Genomic DNA, 13811 nt, shown 5'->3' with positions numbered 1-13811 from the left:
CCTAGCGGTGCTTCCAGGACGCAACTCTTCTGTGCAGCAATAAGGATAATCCTCAATTTATGGACCCAGCTCGTGTAATTGCCATCATCATCTTTCAACTTTGCTTTCTCAAGGAACGCATTAAAATTCAACAGAACAACAACACGGGTCATCTATCTACAACAACATAGACAAGCAAAATACTATCAGGTACTTCGTTCATGATAAATTTAAGTTCAATTAATCATATTACTTAAGAACTCCCACTTAGATAGATATCCCTCTAATCATTTAAGTGATCACGTGATCCATATAAACTAAACCATAACTGATCATCACGTGAGATGGAGTAGTTTTCAATGGTGAACATCACTATGTTGATCATATCTACTATATGATTCACGCTCGACCTTTCGGTCTCAGTGTTTCGAGGCCATATCTGCATATGCTAGGCTCGTAAAGTTTAACCCGAGTATTCTGCGTGTCTAAAACTGTCTTACGCCCGTTGTAGATGAACGTTGAGCTTATCACACCCGATCATCACGTGGTGTTTCGGCACGACGAACTTTGGCAACGATGCATACTCATGGAGAACACTTTTACCTTGAAATGTAGTGAGAGATCATCTTATAATGCTACCGTCAAACAAAGCAGAATAAGATGCATAAAGGATAAACATCACATGCAATCAATATAAGTGATATGATATGGTCATCATCATCTTGTGCCTTTGATCTCCATCTCCAAAGCACCGTCATGATCACCATTGTCACCAGCGCGACACCTTGATCTCCATCGTAGCATCGTTGTCGTCTCGCCAACTATTGCTTCTATGACTATCGCTACCGCTTAGTGATAAAGTAAAGCAATTACAGGGCGATTGTATTGCATACAATAAAGCGACAACCATATGGCTCCTGCCAGTTGCCGATAACTCCGTTACAAAACATGATCATCTCATACAATAAATATAGCATCATGTCTTGACCATATCACATCACAACATGCCCTGCAAAAACAAGTTAGACGTCCTCTACTTTGTTGTTGCATGTTTTACGTGGCTGATACGGGCTGGGAAAGAACAGTTCTTACCTACGCATCAAAACCACAACGATAGTTCGTCAAGTTAGTGTTGTTTTAATCTTCTCAAGGACCGGGCGTAGTCACACTCGGTTCAACTAAAGTTGGAGAAACTGACACCCGCCAGCCACCTGTGTGCTAAGCACGTCGGTAGAACCAGTCTCGCGTAAGCGTACGCGTAATGTCGGTCCGGGCCGCTTCATCCAATAATACCGCCGAACCAAAGTATGACATGCTGGTAAGCAGTATGACTTGTATCGCCCACAACTCACTTGTGTTCTACTCGTGCATATAACATCTACGCATAAACCTGGCTCAGATGCCACTGTTGGGGAACGTGGTAATTTCAAAAATTTCCCACGCACACGCAAGATCGTGGTGATGCGTAGCAACGAGAGGGGAGAGTGTCGTCCACATACCCTTGTAGACCGTTAAGCGGAAGCGTTATGACAACGCGGTTGATGTAGTTGTACGTCTTCACGATTGACCGATCCTTAGTACCGAACGTACGGCACCTCCGCGTTCAGCACATGTTCAGCTGGTGACGTCCCACGAACTCACGATCCAGCAGAGCTCGAGGGAGAGTTTCGTCAGCACGACAGCGTGGTGACGATTTTGATGAAGCTACCGTCGCAGGGCTTCGCCTAAGCACCACTACGATATGACCGAGGTGGATTATGGTGGAGGGGGGCACCGCACACGTACGATTGGGAGAGATCAATGATCAACTTGTGTGTCCTAGGGTGCCCCCTGCTCCTGTATATAAAGGAGTAGGGGGGAGGCCGGCTGGACCTGTAGGGCGTGCCAGGAGGAGGAGTCCTCCTCCTAGTAGGAGTAGGACTCCCCTCTTTCCTACTCCTACTAGGAGGGGGGAAGGAAGGTGGAGAAGGAGAAGCAAAGGGGGGCGCCCCCCCCCTTCCTAGTCCAATTCGGACCAGAGGGGGAGGGCGCGCGGCCTGCCCTGGCCGGCCCCTCTCTCTCGCTCCACTAGGGCCCAACAAGGCCCACTAACCCCCGGGGGGTTCCGGTAACCCCTCCGGCACTCCAGTAAAATCCCGATTTCACCCGGAACTCTTCCGATGTCCAAATGTAGGCTTCCAATATATCAATCTTTATGTCTCAACCATTTCGAGACTCCTCGTCATGTCTGTGATCATATCCGGGACTCCGAACTACCTTCGGTACATCAAAACATGTAAACTCATAATACTGATCGTCACAGAACTTTAAGCGTGCGGACCCTACGGGTTCGAGAACTATGTAGACATGACCGAGACATGTCTCCGGTCAATAACCAATAGCGGAACCTGGATGATCATATTGGTTCCTACATATTCTACGAAGATCTATATCGGTTAAACCGCATAACAACATACGTTGTTCCCTTTTTCATCGGTATGTTACTTGCTCGAGATTCAATCGTCGGTATCTCAATACCTAGATCAATCTCGTTACCGGTAAGTCTCTTTACTCGTTCCGTAATGCATCATCCCGCAACTAACTCATTAGTCACATTTCTTGCAAGGCTTATAGTGATGTGCATTACCGATAGGGCCCAGAGATACCTCTTCGATAATCGGAGTGACAAATCCTATTCTTGATCTATGCCAACTCCACGAACACCATCGGAGACACCTGTAGAACACCTTTATAATCACCCAGTTATGTTGTGATGTTTGGTAGCACACAAAGTGTTCCTCCGGTATTTAGGAGTTGCATAATCTCATAGTCATAGGAACATGTATAAGTCATGAAGAAAGCAATAGAAGTAAACTAAACGATCAAGTGCTAAGCTAACGGAATGGGTCAAGTCAATCACATCATTCTCCTAATGATGTGATCCCGTTAATCAAATGACAACTCATGTCTATGGTTAGGAAACTCAACCATCTTTAATCAATGAGCTAGTCAAGTAGAGGCATACTAGTGAAACTAAACCCTAACGCTGACCCGGCCTACCCAGCGAAGGTGAAGGTGAGGGAGCCAAAGGTAAGGCTATCCTCCGACGGGAGGCCGCTGGAGGCTGGGGAAGATCTGATCTGAGATCAGTCTCCAACTGACACGCCATGTGCCTGGCGCACCACCTTACGGTGAAGAAAAACGTCAGATCCATCAGTATGGGTCCTTGCATAGTTGGAAGTCACATATCGAAGATAGCACCATGAATTTACCCAAGTTCAGGCCTCCAAAGAGTAATACGCTATATCCTGCTCATGTTTGTTATTCATGGTATAGGGATAGATCGTGCGAGTGATATACAATTGCGTAGATGAGATAAATATTGACAATTGTCTATCTGATAAATAGATGGGAGTAGGGTGGCTCCGGCCGCAGTTGTATGCGGGGTGCAAGACCCGATCTGGTCTCTGCAGGCCCGTCGATGAGGAGGTTTGCGGGTGGCCCTACACAGCAGTGGCGTGCTCGTTGTGTGGGGGGTGCGCGGTCCAATGGAGGTATGAGTCGACCTCGGTCTGCTGTGTGGGAGTGGTTGCACCTGGTGAAAGCCTGGCCGATGCTGACCGGCTGGCGGCGATGGCGCCTGTGGGCGTCGCTATCCTTCTTGGAGGTGTCGTCGGGAATCTTCACAGCCTCTACTCCCGGATCAAGTCCTTCGGGTGAAAGCCCAGATCCTGCTTTGGGATCGGGCGGTGGCGTCGTCTTCAACGTCGTTCCCCTTTTTAGGGCGCCGTCTTGAAGAATTTGATCCTTGTGTTGCTTCCTACGACTGGGCGTACACCGTGGCTTCTGTGGCAACGATGACGGTGGTGAGCAACGTCGGAGGCGCGGCTTTGGTCGTGGTAGTCGGCTCTTCTTCTTCGGCGTGTCCGTGGGAATGCCTCGACTGCCTGGCGGTGTGAAGTCGAAGCTGCGGTGGGGGCCCGCTGGTATACGATGACGCGTGTTAGGTGGCTCGTTCAGTGATCCCCCGTGATACCAACCTTGCCTCATTTCTTTGTAGTTCATCGTCAGAGTCGGAGTTGTGTTGTCTAATGTGGATTGTATGAAGTGTTCTGTTGCAGCCATTAAGGCTGTTTTTCTTTTTCTTTTGATCTTCGGATCTTCTGGTCATAGAACCTTCACCACCTTGTTGTTTTCCGTTGCTTTCTGCTATTATCAATGAATGTCAGCGACGCCGGATCTTTTAAAAAAAAGATGCTACTATCAATGAATGTCAGTGACGCTGGATCTTTCAAGAAAAAAGATAAATAGATGGGAATGAGAGCCCTTTAGCCTCCCTTTATATACAGATGGAGATTAGGGTTTTATCTAGATGACAGCTTGAGGTCAAGATGATTGCGTCGCTGGGCCTTGTGAGCCCTCTGGCAGGTGTTCTACCGGGCTCCCCTCGGTGAGACACCCTGGGTATATGACATCCTGCAATTGATTTTGTGTTTTCCATCCAAATAAGGAAGTTGAACAGAAAAATAAAAGTGTGTTTGGACACCGAATCTAAGAGCCTAGACATATTCCCTCTCTATTGGCCGCCATTTGACTTGGAGTAACTCATGACCTTATAAAAATCAAACGTCGCTGTTTATCAATAAAGCTCAGCGAAGTTCTCCACAGAAAAGTTAGTCGGCGAGCTGACTTGCCAGGTTCAGGTACTCCAGATAAACTTGGACAGAAAATATGATGGTACCAAACAACTTGCACCAATGAAAACTATCCAGAGGGAATCACAACCACCACAGGTCTGTAGTTACGAACACAAAAAAAAAGTGCAAACTAGGCACCGAGCAGTGACAACACCATCTAAGTCAGTAAGCAAAGTGTATTCACAGTAAGACTCTGTTCCCCCATTCCATTTTCTTTTTGGGTAGATGGATGTAACAACCTACCAGAATTGCCACATTGCCAGGAAAATTAGCACAGCAAGCAATTTTTGTGCCCCCTAATACGACACGAGTACATGACCTTTTTGAATTAAACAACTATCAGTGTGGGATAAACCGACCGACCAACCACATCGCTGCATCTGGAGCAGACTGGGTAGCAGCTCCGATGACCGACCTAACGAGTGACTCGAAGCTAAATTACTGTACAACGCGACAAAGTTGCCAGGATACAAGGCCCGGTTTCCTCTTCTTCGCACCGGGAGAATTATTGGAGGGGCTCCCAGGGGCTGCAGCGTTCCCCGCAGCACCGTTATCTACAGAGGCTGATGGATCACTCGATCACAGGAGGACCAACCTCGAGTGACTCTGGAGGACCAACCTCAAGTGATTCCGGTGCTTCAGGTGGCGCTTCGGAAGTTTTCCCGCGGCCCAGCCTCTGCAGGAGCTTGAGGTGCTTCTCTGCAGCCGCCTTGTCAGCAGCCTCTCGCTTCTGAGCCCTTCTTGCCCGCCGTCCTGCGACATCCTTGGACACTGAACCTGATCCTGAACCTGATGCTGATCCCTCTTTCTTCTTGGGAGTCCTGGATGGAACAGCATCAACAACAGGAGGGATCACTACTGGCCTGGCCTCCCTCCTGCCCCCTCTGACGTACCCATTGTCACCCCACCTCCTGTTGCCAATTCGAATGCTCGGTGACCTGCTTATGTATTCCTCATAAAGGTCATCCTCATCGCCATCATCATATTGGTAACTGCGGTAAATGTCTTCTTCCTCCTGAGCCTCCTCGTGAGCCTCTACGACCAGAGGCTTGAACCAAGTGGCTCTCAGAAGAAGACAAACGCTCTCATCGAACATGTAGTCATGAAGGCTGAAGAAAAGAAACAAACATCAAGCCAGAAGTATAAAGGAAATAAATGAGCCCACCACATACTAAAGAAACAATAAAGGGGTTACCAGCCATCAAGAGAGCGGTGCACACTGAGGAACTCAAACGGGTGCTTGCATTGCGGGCATACTGGTGTCTGCTTGTAGGATGCCCACCTCAGAATGCAAGTGACGCTGCATGCACATAACGGAAAAATAAGTGAGCATCGTTCACAAACAAAACAATTATCATAAAAGAGCAAAATTTAGTTGTGAAATATGTATCAACATCAATGTCTATTGCCAAAAAAAAGTGATTTACTAACTAATGAAATTCCCACATAAAGTGCTTAGCAAATAACAATAACATAAGTGGTTCTTCAGGTCAATGTCGATGCATACATATAGAATCTCCGTATCTCACAAGAGAATCATTTTAGCATACAAGTATCAGATAAATCCTCGACCCCATCAGGGATGTTGACAACTAAACAACTCTTGAATATGGAACGTGGTTGGTTGGAAGGAAATAGACAGCCAACTGCACATGCAAACCAAGATAAGGAACATATTATACTCCATCACCAATTACCAGAAGAATACACATTAGAACCGGTTCATCACTGATCACAACCATAAATAGTGTCAACAACCCTGGAATACGAAACATGGTTATCGGAAGACAAATAAGGAGCTGCCCATGGAAACCAAGATGGGTAACGTGCTAGAATTCACCCGCAAAAAAAAAGTGTACACATGCTAGAATCCATATGGAAACCAAGATGGGTAACATGCTAGAATCCATACCAAGCACCCAAAGCTTACAAATTAGGCTCAGTTCATAAATAATGAGAAGACCTTTAATAGGGTGGGTGGGCTGGCAATGCTAAATACAGCTACTAGCAGCAAAAATAAAATAGCACTCTCCCCAAATTTTAGCGGATAAGGGCAAAAGTGTACTGGAGTGCATAAATTAGTGCTTGTAATTCACGGGCATGGCATCGGTTCATACAGCTAAGTACGAATCTAATGGGGAATATTCGATCGAAATTAGCAATCTCTATCATCAGACAGCTACATCGAGAAAATCATCTACGAGAAAGAGGCAGGGCACGTACCACATGAATCAATTATCAAGTGTGAAATCAGGGGCGGGGAAGGGGGTCGGGGGGAGAGAGAGAGGGGTCGAACCAGTAGGCGTGGTCGCAGCCCTTGACGAGCGCCGTCTCCTGGAGCGGGATCCTGTCGAGGCAGATCGCGCACACCCCGCAGCCCCCCGCCGCCCGGTCGCCGCCGACCCCGCCGCCCACGGCCGCCGCCTGGCACGAACAAACAAGCCAAACCAAACCAGATCAGATCGCCGAACACCCACCGACGGAGGAGCAGATTCGATCCGGGAGACCTAGCGAGCGGGCACCCACCTTGTCGTTGAGGGAGATTGGGGCCGGGAGGGGTGCGGCGGAGGAACCGGCGGCGGCGGCCATGTCGGTCGGCGGTCGGGGACCCGGCGAGGTAGGGTTCCTTTCCCCTGTGTGGATGGTTTGATTTGGTTTGGTGGGGTGGGGAGGGGAAAGGGGGGCCGTCACGAGGACGCGGGGTGGGGGGAGAATAGATGCCCTCCGTTTATTCGCTCGCATGACAGCTGCTTGGGCGCCACGCTTGCTGGCTTCCGCGGTGGTCAATGAACGCGCGGACGGGAGCGAATGGGCGGAGCCCATGAGACCGGGCTGAGAAGAGGTGGCCATGTGTCGTTGGGCTGACAAGAGCTGGCCATGCAAGGGTTCTCGTTCCGCCACGCAGACGAGCAAGTCCCGCTTGTGTTCTTCCAGGGCTCTAGGCCTACACGAGTTTCGGCCCGGCACGCTTTCTTCTTCGCATGCCATGACGTACGTGCCGGCACCGTATTGCGCTCACGTATTGCGTACTTTGATTGTACCTGATGTCAGCTTTGAGATCCAGAAGGAAGCCGAGCTTCATGGCCGTTTCTCCCCTCCTGCTAGAGCCTGTTTGCCGATGTCAATCTATGAGGGACTGGACATTGATGTAGTTGTGATAGTGGTGCTACAGATCATGCCTGGGCTGCAGGAGCTGTGTGGGGCCTCGTTCGGCCTTTATTCGTCGAACAACTGAAGACGCCAGCTAGCCTACCTCTCGCTGTCATGGTGCGCGGAGTTCTAGATGTTGATGTCCTTCCCTCGTCTGCAATCATCGAGCAGGTGATACCTGCGAGTAGCATGACTATTGAGCCAAGTATGGTTGCACCTACTCCAAATCGAGATCATCTCTTTGCGAAAGAATTTCGTGACTTGCTCGCTAGTGTGAAGGTTGCTAGATCTGATTTGAGCAGGTCCACTGACGAAGACATGTGAGTGCCAGCCAGGGCCCTGGCCCCCCTAACATTGCTGATTCAAGCCTAATATGAATAGTAATAGTGATAAATTCCATTAAAATGGTGTTTTTTATGGATTGCCCTCCCCAACAAAGCTTATCAATACCCGACCCTCCTCGTGATTTTTCTGGCTTCTCACTGGGCAGGTCAATTGCTTGCCTCCTGGCAGGGACACCAATAAAAGGCAAACAAAAGAAGGTGGGTAAAGGCAAGAGTATCGACATAGGCAAGGCGTTTCTTGCTGCTTGATGGATGATCTTCAGTCTCTTGGCCCGTCCTTTTGAATTGGGTTGTCGTTGTGGGTTGGTATGTGTCTCTTCTGTCGAGGTGTTCTTGTTGGGGTTCACATGGCGTAGTAGTAACGTCGAGGTTTGTGAATGTTGTGTCATCAGAGAGTTTGTAGAGGTCATCTGTGCGGGTGTGGTTTTCTTGTCAAGTGAGTAGTTAGTCTGTGCTTCGTTTGTATTGGTTTTCGCCTGATTTTTCGTTAATTAATTGGATAATTCTCTTCTTCTTAATTAATCAATGAGACAAAACTTTTGCCTCCATTTTAAATAATAAATCTGGCCCCACCGCGGACGCGTCCGTAAATAGTGGTCGGTCATCTTTTAAATTTTCATGTTCATAGCGACGTCCCTACTTTTTCCCCATACATCTGGTCACATGCATATTATCGATGAAGATGAAATTAGAGAAAGAAAAGAAAGAATAAATAAATAGAAAAGGTGGTCCATATTCGGAAATCCAACTCGGTGCCCGGGCTCATTCGTTCCCGGTTAAAAAAAATCAAAACAAATAGTAGAAAAATTCAAAAAATCCAATTTTTTGTGTGGTAGATAATTTAATGCGTGAGATCCGCTTCAAATTTTAACTCATTTGAGACACCTGAGCAGCTCTCCGCAAAAAAGACCAAGAAATACCTTGGAAAATACACTAGTAGAAAAAGGGTCTAATGTGAAGCGCATTAGTCCCGGTTTGTAACTGAACCGGCACTAATGTTACCATTAGTACCGGTTCCAACGGCTAGGCGGGCGGCGCTCATTAATACCAGTTCATTGTGAACCTTTAGTACCGGTTCATGCCACGAACCGGTAGTAAAGAGGTGATGACATGCTATTGTTAGGCTAGGGGCCCACCAGTACCTTTAGTACCGGTTCATGCCACAAACCAGTACTAGAGTTTTTAGTTGATTCTTTTTGCAGCGGTTTTTTAGTCCCTCTTGCTTGTCCCACCTCGCCAAGCGAAAGGGACTCACATCGGTTTATAAGCCCTTAGTGCAGAGACGAGGAACGATGATAAAGGAGAGGCGCAATGCTCACCTGCACGTTGCTTAACTTCAGGCCTTGAGGAAATTGTGTAGACTGCACGGAGCTATGTGTCCATTTTCAAGGCCTGAAGCTAAGCAACGTGCAGGTAAACATTGCGGCTCTCCTTCATACCCCCACTAGTGCACGTGTCACTCTTTTTCTCTGCTCCATCTCACCTACACTGGCCTATAATTTTGTGCATTCATTATGCACCATTCAAAACCACGTCATCAACTTTCAACCATTTCTGCCTTCATTTACTATTTTTCATGCATTTAATGATTTGTTTTGAGCTAAATGACCTTAAAATTAAAAAGCACTACAAATGAACTCTGAAAAAGTTGAAACTTGGCATGGTATCATCATTTACCCCACATAGCATGTGCTAAAAAGTTGAGAGTGTTACGGCAAAAACTGGATGCACTTCGTGTACAAAATTGGACAATCTCTTTCGAAGTATCAAGGTTTCAGACGAAAACTCATCTGTTACAAAGGCATTTTATTTTTTAAAACTTATTACAACTCCAGACTTTTTTGCGTTCATTATGCATCATTCAAAGCCATGTCATCAACTTTCAACCCTTTCTGCCTTAATTTGCTATTTTTCATGCATTTAATGATTTGTTTTGAGCTAAATGACCCTAAAATTAAAAAGCACTACAAATGAACTCTGAAAAGGTTGAAACTTGACATGGTATCATCATTTCACCCACATAGCATGTGCAAAAAAGTAGAGAGGGTTATGGCAAAAACTGAATGCATTTCGTGTACAAACTGAACAATCTTTTTCGAAATATCAGGGTTTCGGACAAAAACTCATTTATTACAAAGGCATTCCATTTTTTTAAACTTATTACAACTTCAGACTTTTTGTGAGTTCATTATGCACCATTTGACATGGGCCTGTTTGGAGTTTATCATGATTGGTAAGTATGCAAGCCTTAATTTTTTTATGGAATTACGCATAACATCAGTGCCTTGCTTGCTCACGTGCACTCTTTTCCATTGGTGATTATGGACTACTAGGGGTAATTTCGCAACGCTCCTGTCCAACTAGGGGTTTGCTATCTTCTAAATTACATAATTGTTCAAAATAATATTCAATGTCTATCTTACTGTCTTGTGGTGATATTGCAAAAAACTAGAAAAATTCAAATTTATAGGCTGTTCATCCACCTTTCCAAGCTATTTACATATGTGTTAGCAAATTCGCATATGATGCTAGGAAATTGCTTGGGTTTGCTGCCTGCTCAAAGCATTTGTGCAAATGTTTTCTTACTCTTGAGTTCATTTGAGAATTGAGATTGATGCATGCCTTTCAGCTGTAAACATGACCATATTTATATGTGATTTTGTTTTGATGAAAATAGCATGTCAGCTTGATGTTGCCTGGTCAATAGGACAAATTCGTTGTCAAATTGTGTCATTAGTTATCTTCAGGCTAGGGCCTAATTTTGATTGGCTCGGGTTTAAAGTTGAATATTGGGCTTTCGTAAGTCTGGATGGGCAGATTTATCTTATCTCCAGTGCACATTACCAAGAAGAGGACCAGGGAGCCGCGGGGATATGGCGACCCAAGTTGCCTCTGGGTGTGTGCAATATGTCGGATGGAGAACGTACCTGCATGTGTGTTTGAAGGGTACTTGAGCCCGAAGCATGTAATATTTTTCTCTCCTGTTGTAACGCACGGGCATGACTACTAATATATACATATGATCGGTTCTATGAGAAATTTTATTTATATATATGGATAACATGTACAATATGTAGTATCGTAAAATATCAGGAAATAAAAAAATTAAATAGAAAACACAAAATAAAAAAACCAAACCCCTAAACCTTTTAGTACCGGTTGATGTTACCAACCGGTACTAAGGGTCTCCCCGCCCCCGGTGCTGGCTCGTGCCATGTGATGGCCCTTTAGTGGCAGTTCATGCTGAACCGGTACTAAGGGGGAGGGGGGACCTTTAGTCCCCATCCTTTTGTGCCGGCTACAGAACCGACACTAAAGAGCCTTACAAACCGGTGCTATAGCCCGGTTCTGCACTAGTGATAAGTTGTAGTACATCGGTACAATCTGATGGTGCGAGAAGTTTCCAATCTCGCTCGGGGTCCAGGGTGGAAACCTTGTTGCCGCCGAGGTCCGGTGTCTTGAGTTGTGTTAGCTTCGTGAAGGATGGTGGTAGCTTGCCATCGAGTTTGTTTGATCAGCAAGCTATTACACATTCTTTGAAGGGTGGTTTCTTCCGGGCAAACCTCCTGCCCCGCTTTACACCCCCCGCCCCCCGCGCCGCCTCCTTTATCATCGAGCGGTCATTACCTTAGCTGGTGATCCAGACTATTTCTCACTCGACGATGGTTTATTGATACAAATTGATCGTTTATTCCCATATGCTTTTTCACCCCTTTCTTAAATTATAGTTATTGCTATGGGAGGGGTAGATTTCTTCATGATATGACAAAAATTTATCTTTTTTAATATTTGTTTAAGTATCAGAAAAAAAAAGATTAGGTTGAACCTCAGAGTCATAAAGAATTTGGTAAACCCCATTTTGGAAAATATAAATTCAACTAGAGAATATTTCTAAGTCCCAGTAGACCCAATGCTAGATCGCCAAGAAACACAAGCCAAAAAACACAATATGCGTTCATGCCACACCTTCGTAACTCCAAATGCCCGGATTTGTTATAGTTCCTTCTGAAATAATCCAACCACCCCACAAATCTGTTATTCCTAAACGAGTCATGAAGAAAATTATGAACATACTTTGTCTCCACATTGAATCCAAAACAGGATCAAAGAGATCAAAAGCTGCTAATTCTTAAAAAGCCATTGAGCCAGCCTAACAAGAAACTAGAAATTTGTGCCACCACGTGCCCAAAGCCTCCGCATCGTACGGCCGATGCTCGACCAGGAACGGACCGTGCACATGCATGCACGCTGGCAGGCCACCATCGGTCCTGTGCGCCCTGTCCACCAAAATGCCGGTTTTCTTGGCACGCCCATGCATGGCGCCGAGAAGCGATGATGACATCTCTCTGCCCGACGTTCCTCGATGGCCACGTACGGCCCACGGGCTCTTTCTTTCCTCTTGGAGCTTTCTCCCGCCGGAGAATCCATGGAGACGCACGATGGAGTTACCGTGCACATGCACTCAGGTTTTTGTCCATGCATGCATTTTCAGACGAGCTATGGATGATTTTTGCCGGAGACTAGTCGGACCGACCGGGCGGTCCCGGGCCACAAGCCGACACTGCAGGACGTTGCGTTCGGTAACAGGATTCGCCGTCCGTGTACGATCGATCACGGGCGCACTGACGCGCGGCACCGCGATTGAGCGACCCCGGACGGGCCATGAGTTTTATTTTATCCATGAAAACCACATGCACATGCATGGTGTTTTATTTGTTGCCGAGCGCCTGCGTCTGGCCAACCCGAGGCCAGCTCCTGGCTGGCTTCTCCTCCCTTCTATAAAGGCCAGGCCCTCCGCTGTTCATCGGCACTCCACACTGCCACAGCCCACAGCAGATCAACAATCTAGCAGCTTGCAGTCGAGTTGTGAGCGCGCCACGTAGAGCTCGCCGCACATCTAGCTAGATTGCCAGCTAACAAAACCATGACGTCGCGCCACCGGCGGCAGCCGTCGCGGGCGCTGCCTCTCGACTTCGACGTCGGCGACGAGCCTGCGGCGGCCGCATCCAAGGGCGCGGCGTCGACGCATGGACCCGCTGGCGGCCGGAGCGATGCTGCCAAAGCAGGGCAGGTAGGCGAAGGCCAGGGCAAGAAGCTGCCTCCGGCCACCGGCGGCGGCCGCATGCCGGCGCCGGAGGGGGCTGGGAAGGGGCACTGCGACGGCAACGATGGCCGCTAGGTAGGTGGCCACACGTTGGCCGCACATTCCATGCGGCAGCTAGCGCACGCTAGCTGTTCGATCTGCCCGAAAAGCACGACGGCCTAGCTTGGCCGTGCTCTCTACTTCTCGGCCGGCCAGTTTCCAAATACTACTACATATGTTTGGGAGTCCAGTATGTGATCCCTAGCTACTACTCAGTGTTATCTACTCCGTATGCTCGAGGAGAGCTCCCGCCCACTGTGCCTCTGCTGACTAATCTGTATCAAGTGTACAAACATGCTACTACTTTGTATAATGCAAAGACTAAGCAAGAAATCGTCCGTGCCTAGCCTCTGATCACTCACTAAATAAGCTCCAGAGTTCTTCCATAAGCTGTGATTTCTGATTTGAACTTTGCACGCTTTATTTTCTGCCAATGCTTTGACAAAAATGCTAAATGAATGTATCAGAACGGATCTGGAACATGCATGCAAAATGAACGTGGGTGGAAAAGGACGGACA

General features: G+C 47.3%; 2 protein-coding genes across 2 annotated transcripts; one reads left to right on the top strand and one right to left on the bottom strand.

The window, feature by feature from the left end:
• Positions 1 to 4798: 4798 nt before the first annotated feature.
• On the bottom strand, positions 4799 to 7505 carry LOC119273138. The gene is made up of 4 exons (XM_037554412.1): positions 7182 to 7505; positions 6952 to 7079; positions 5851 to 5955; positions 4799 to 5764 (listed from the first exon to the last, which is right to left on the bottom strand). Exons 1-4 carry the CDS (start codon positions 7503 to 7505, stop codon positions 5227 to 5229), a joined length of 1095 nt encoding a protein of 364 aa, XP_037410309.1. The 3' UTR covers positions 4799 to 5226.
• A 5402-nt stretch (positions 7506 to 12907) lies between these two features.
• LOC119273513 lies at positions 12908 to 13657 on the top strand. The gene has a single exon (XM_037554654.1). The coding sequence runs from the start codon at positions 13074 to 13076 to the stop codon at positions 13326 to 13328; it is 255 nt and encodes an 84-aa protein (XP_037410551.1). The 5' UTR covers positions 12908 to 13073; the 3' UTR covers positions 13329 to 13657.
• The last annotated feature ends 154 nt before the right edge of the window (positions 13658 to 13811 follow it).

This window comes from Triticum dicoccoides, chromosome 3A (genome assembly GCF_002162155.2).
Source record: "Triticum dicoccoides isolate Atlit2015 ecotype Zavitan chromosome 3A, WEW_v2.0, whole genome shotgun sequence".
In the NCBI taxonomy this organism is placed as follows: domain Eukaryota; kingdom Viridiplantae; phylum Streptophyta; class Magnoliopsida; order Poales; family Poaceae; genus Triticum; species Triticum dicoccoides.
Note: the sequence above shows the minus strand (reverse complement) of the source record. Positions and strands in the feature narration are given on the sequence as shown.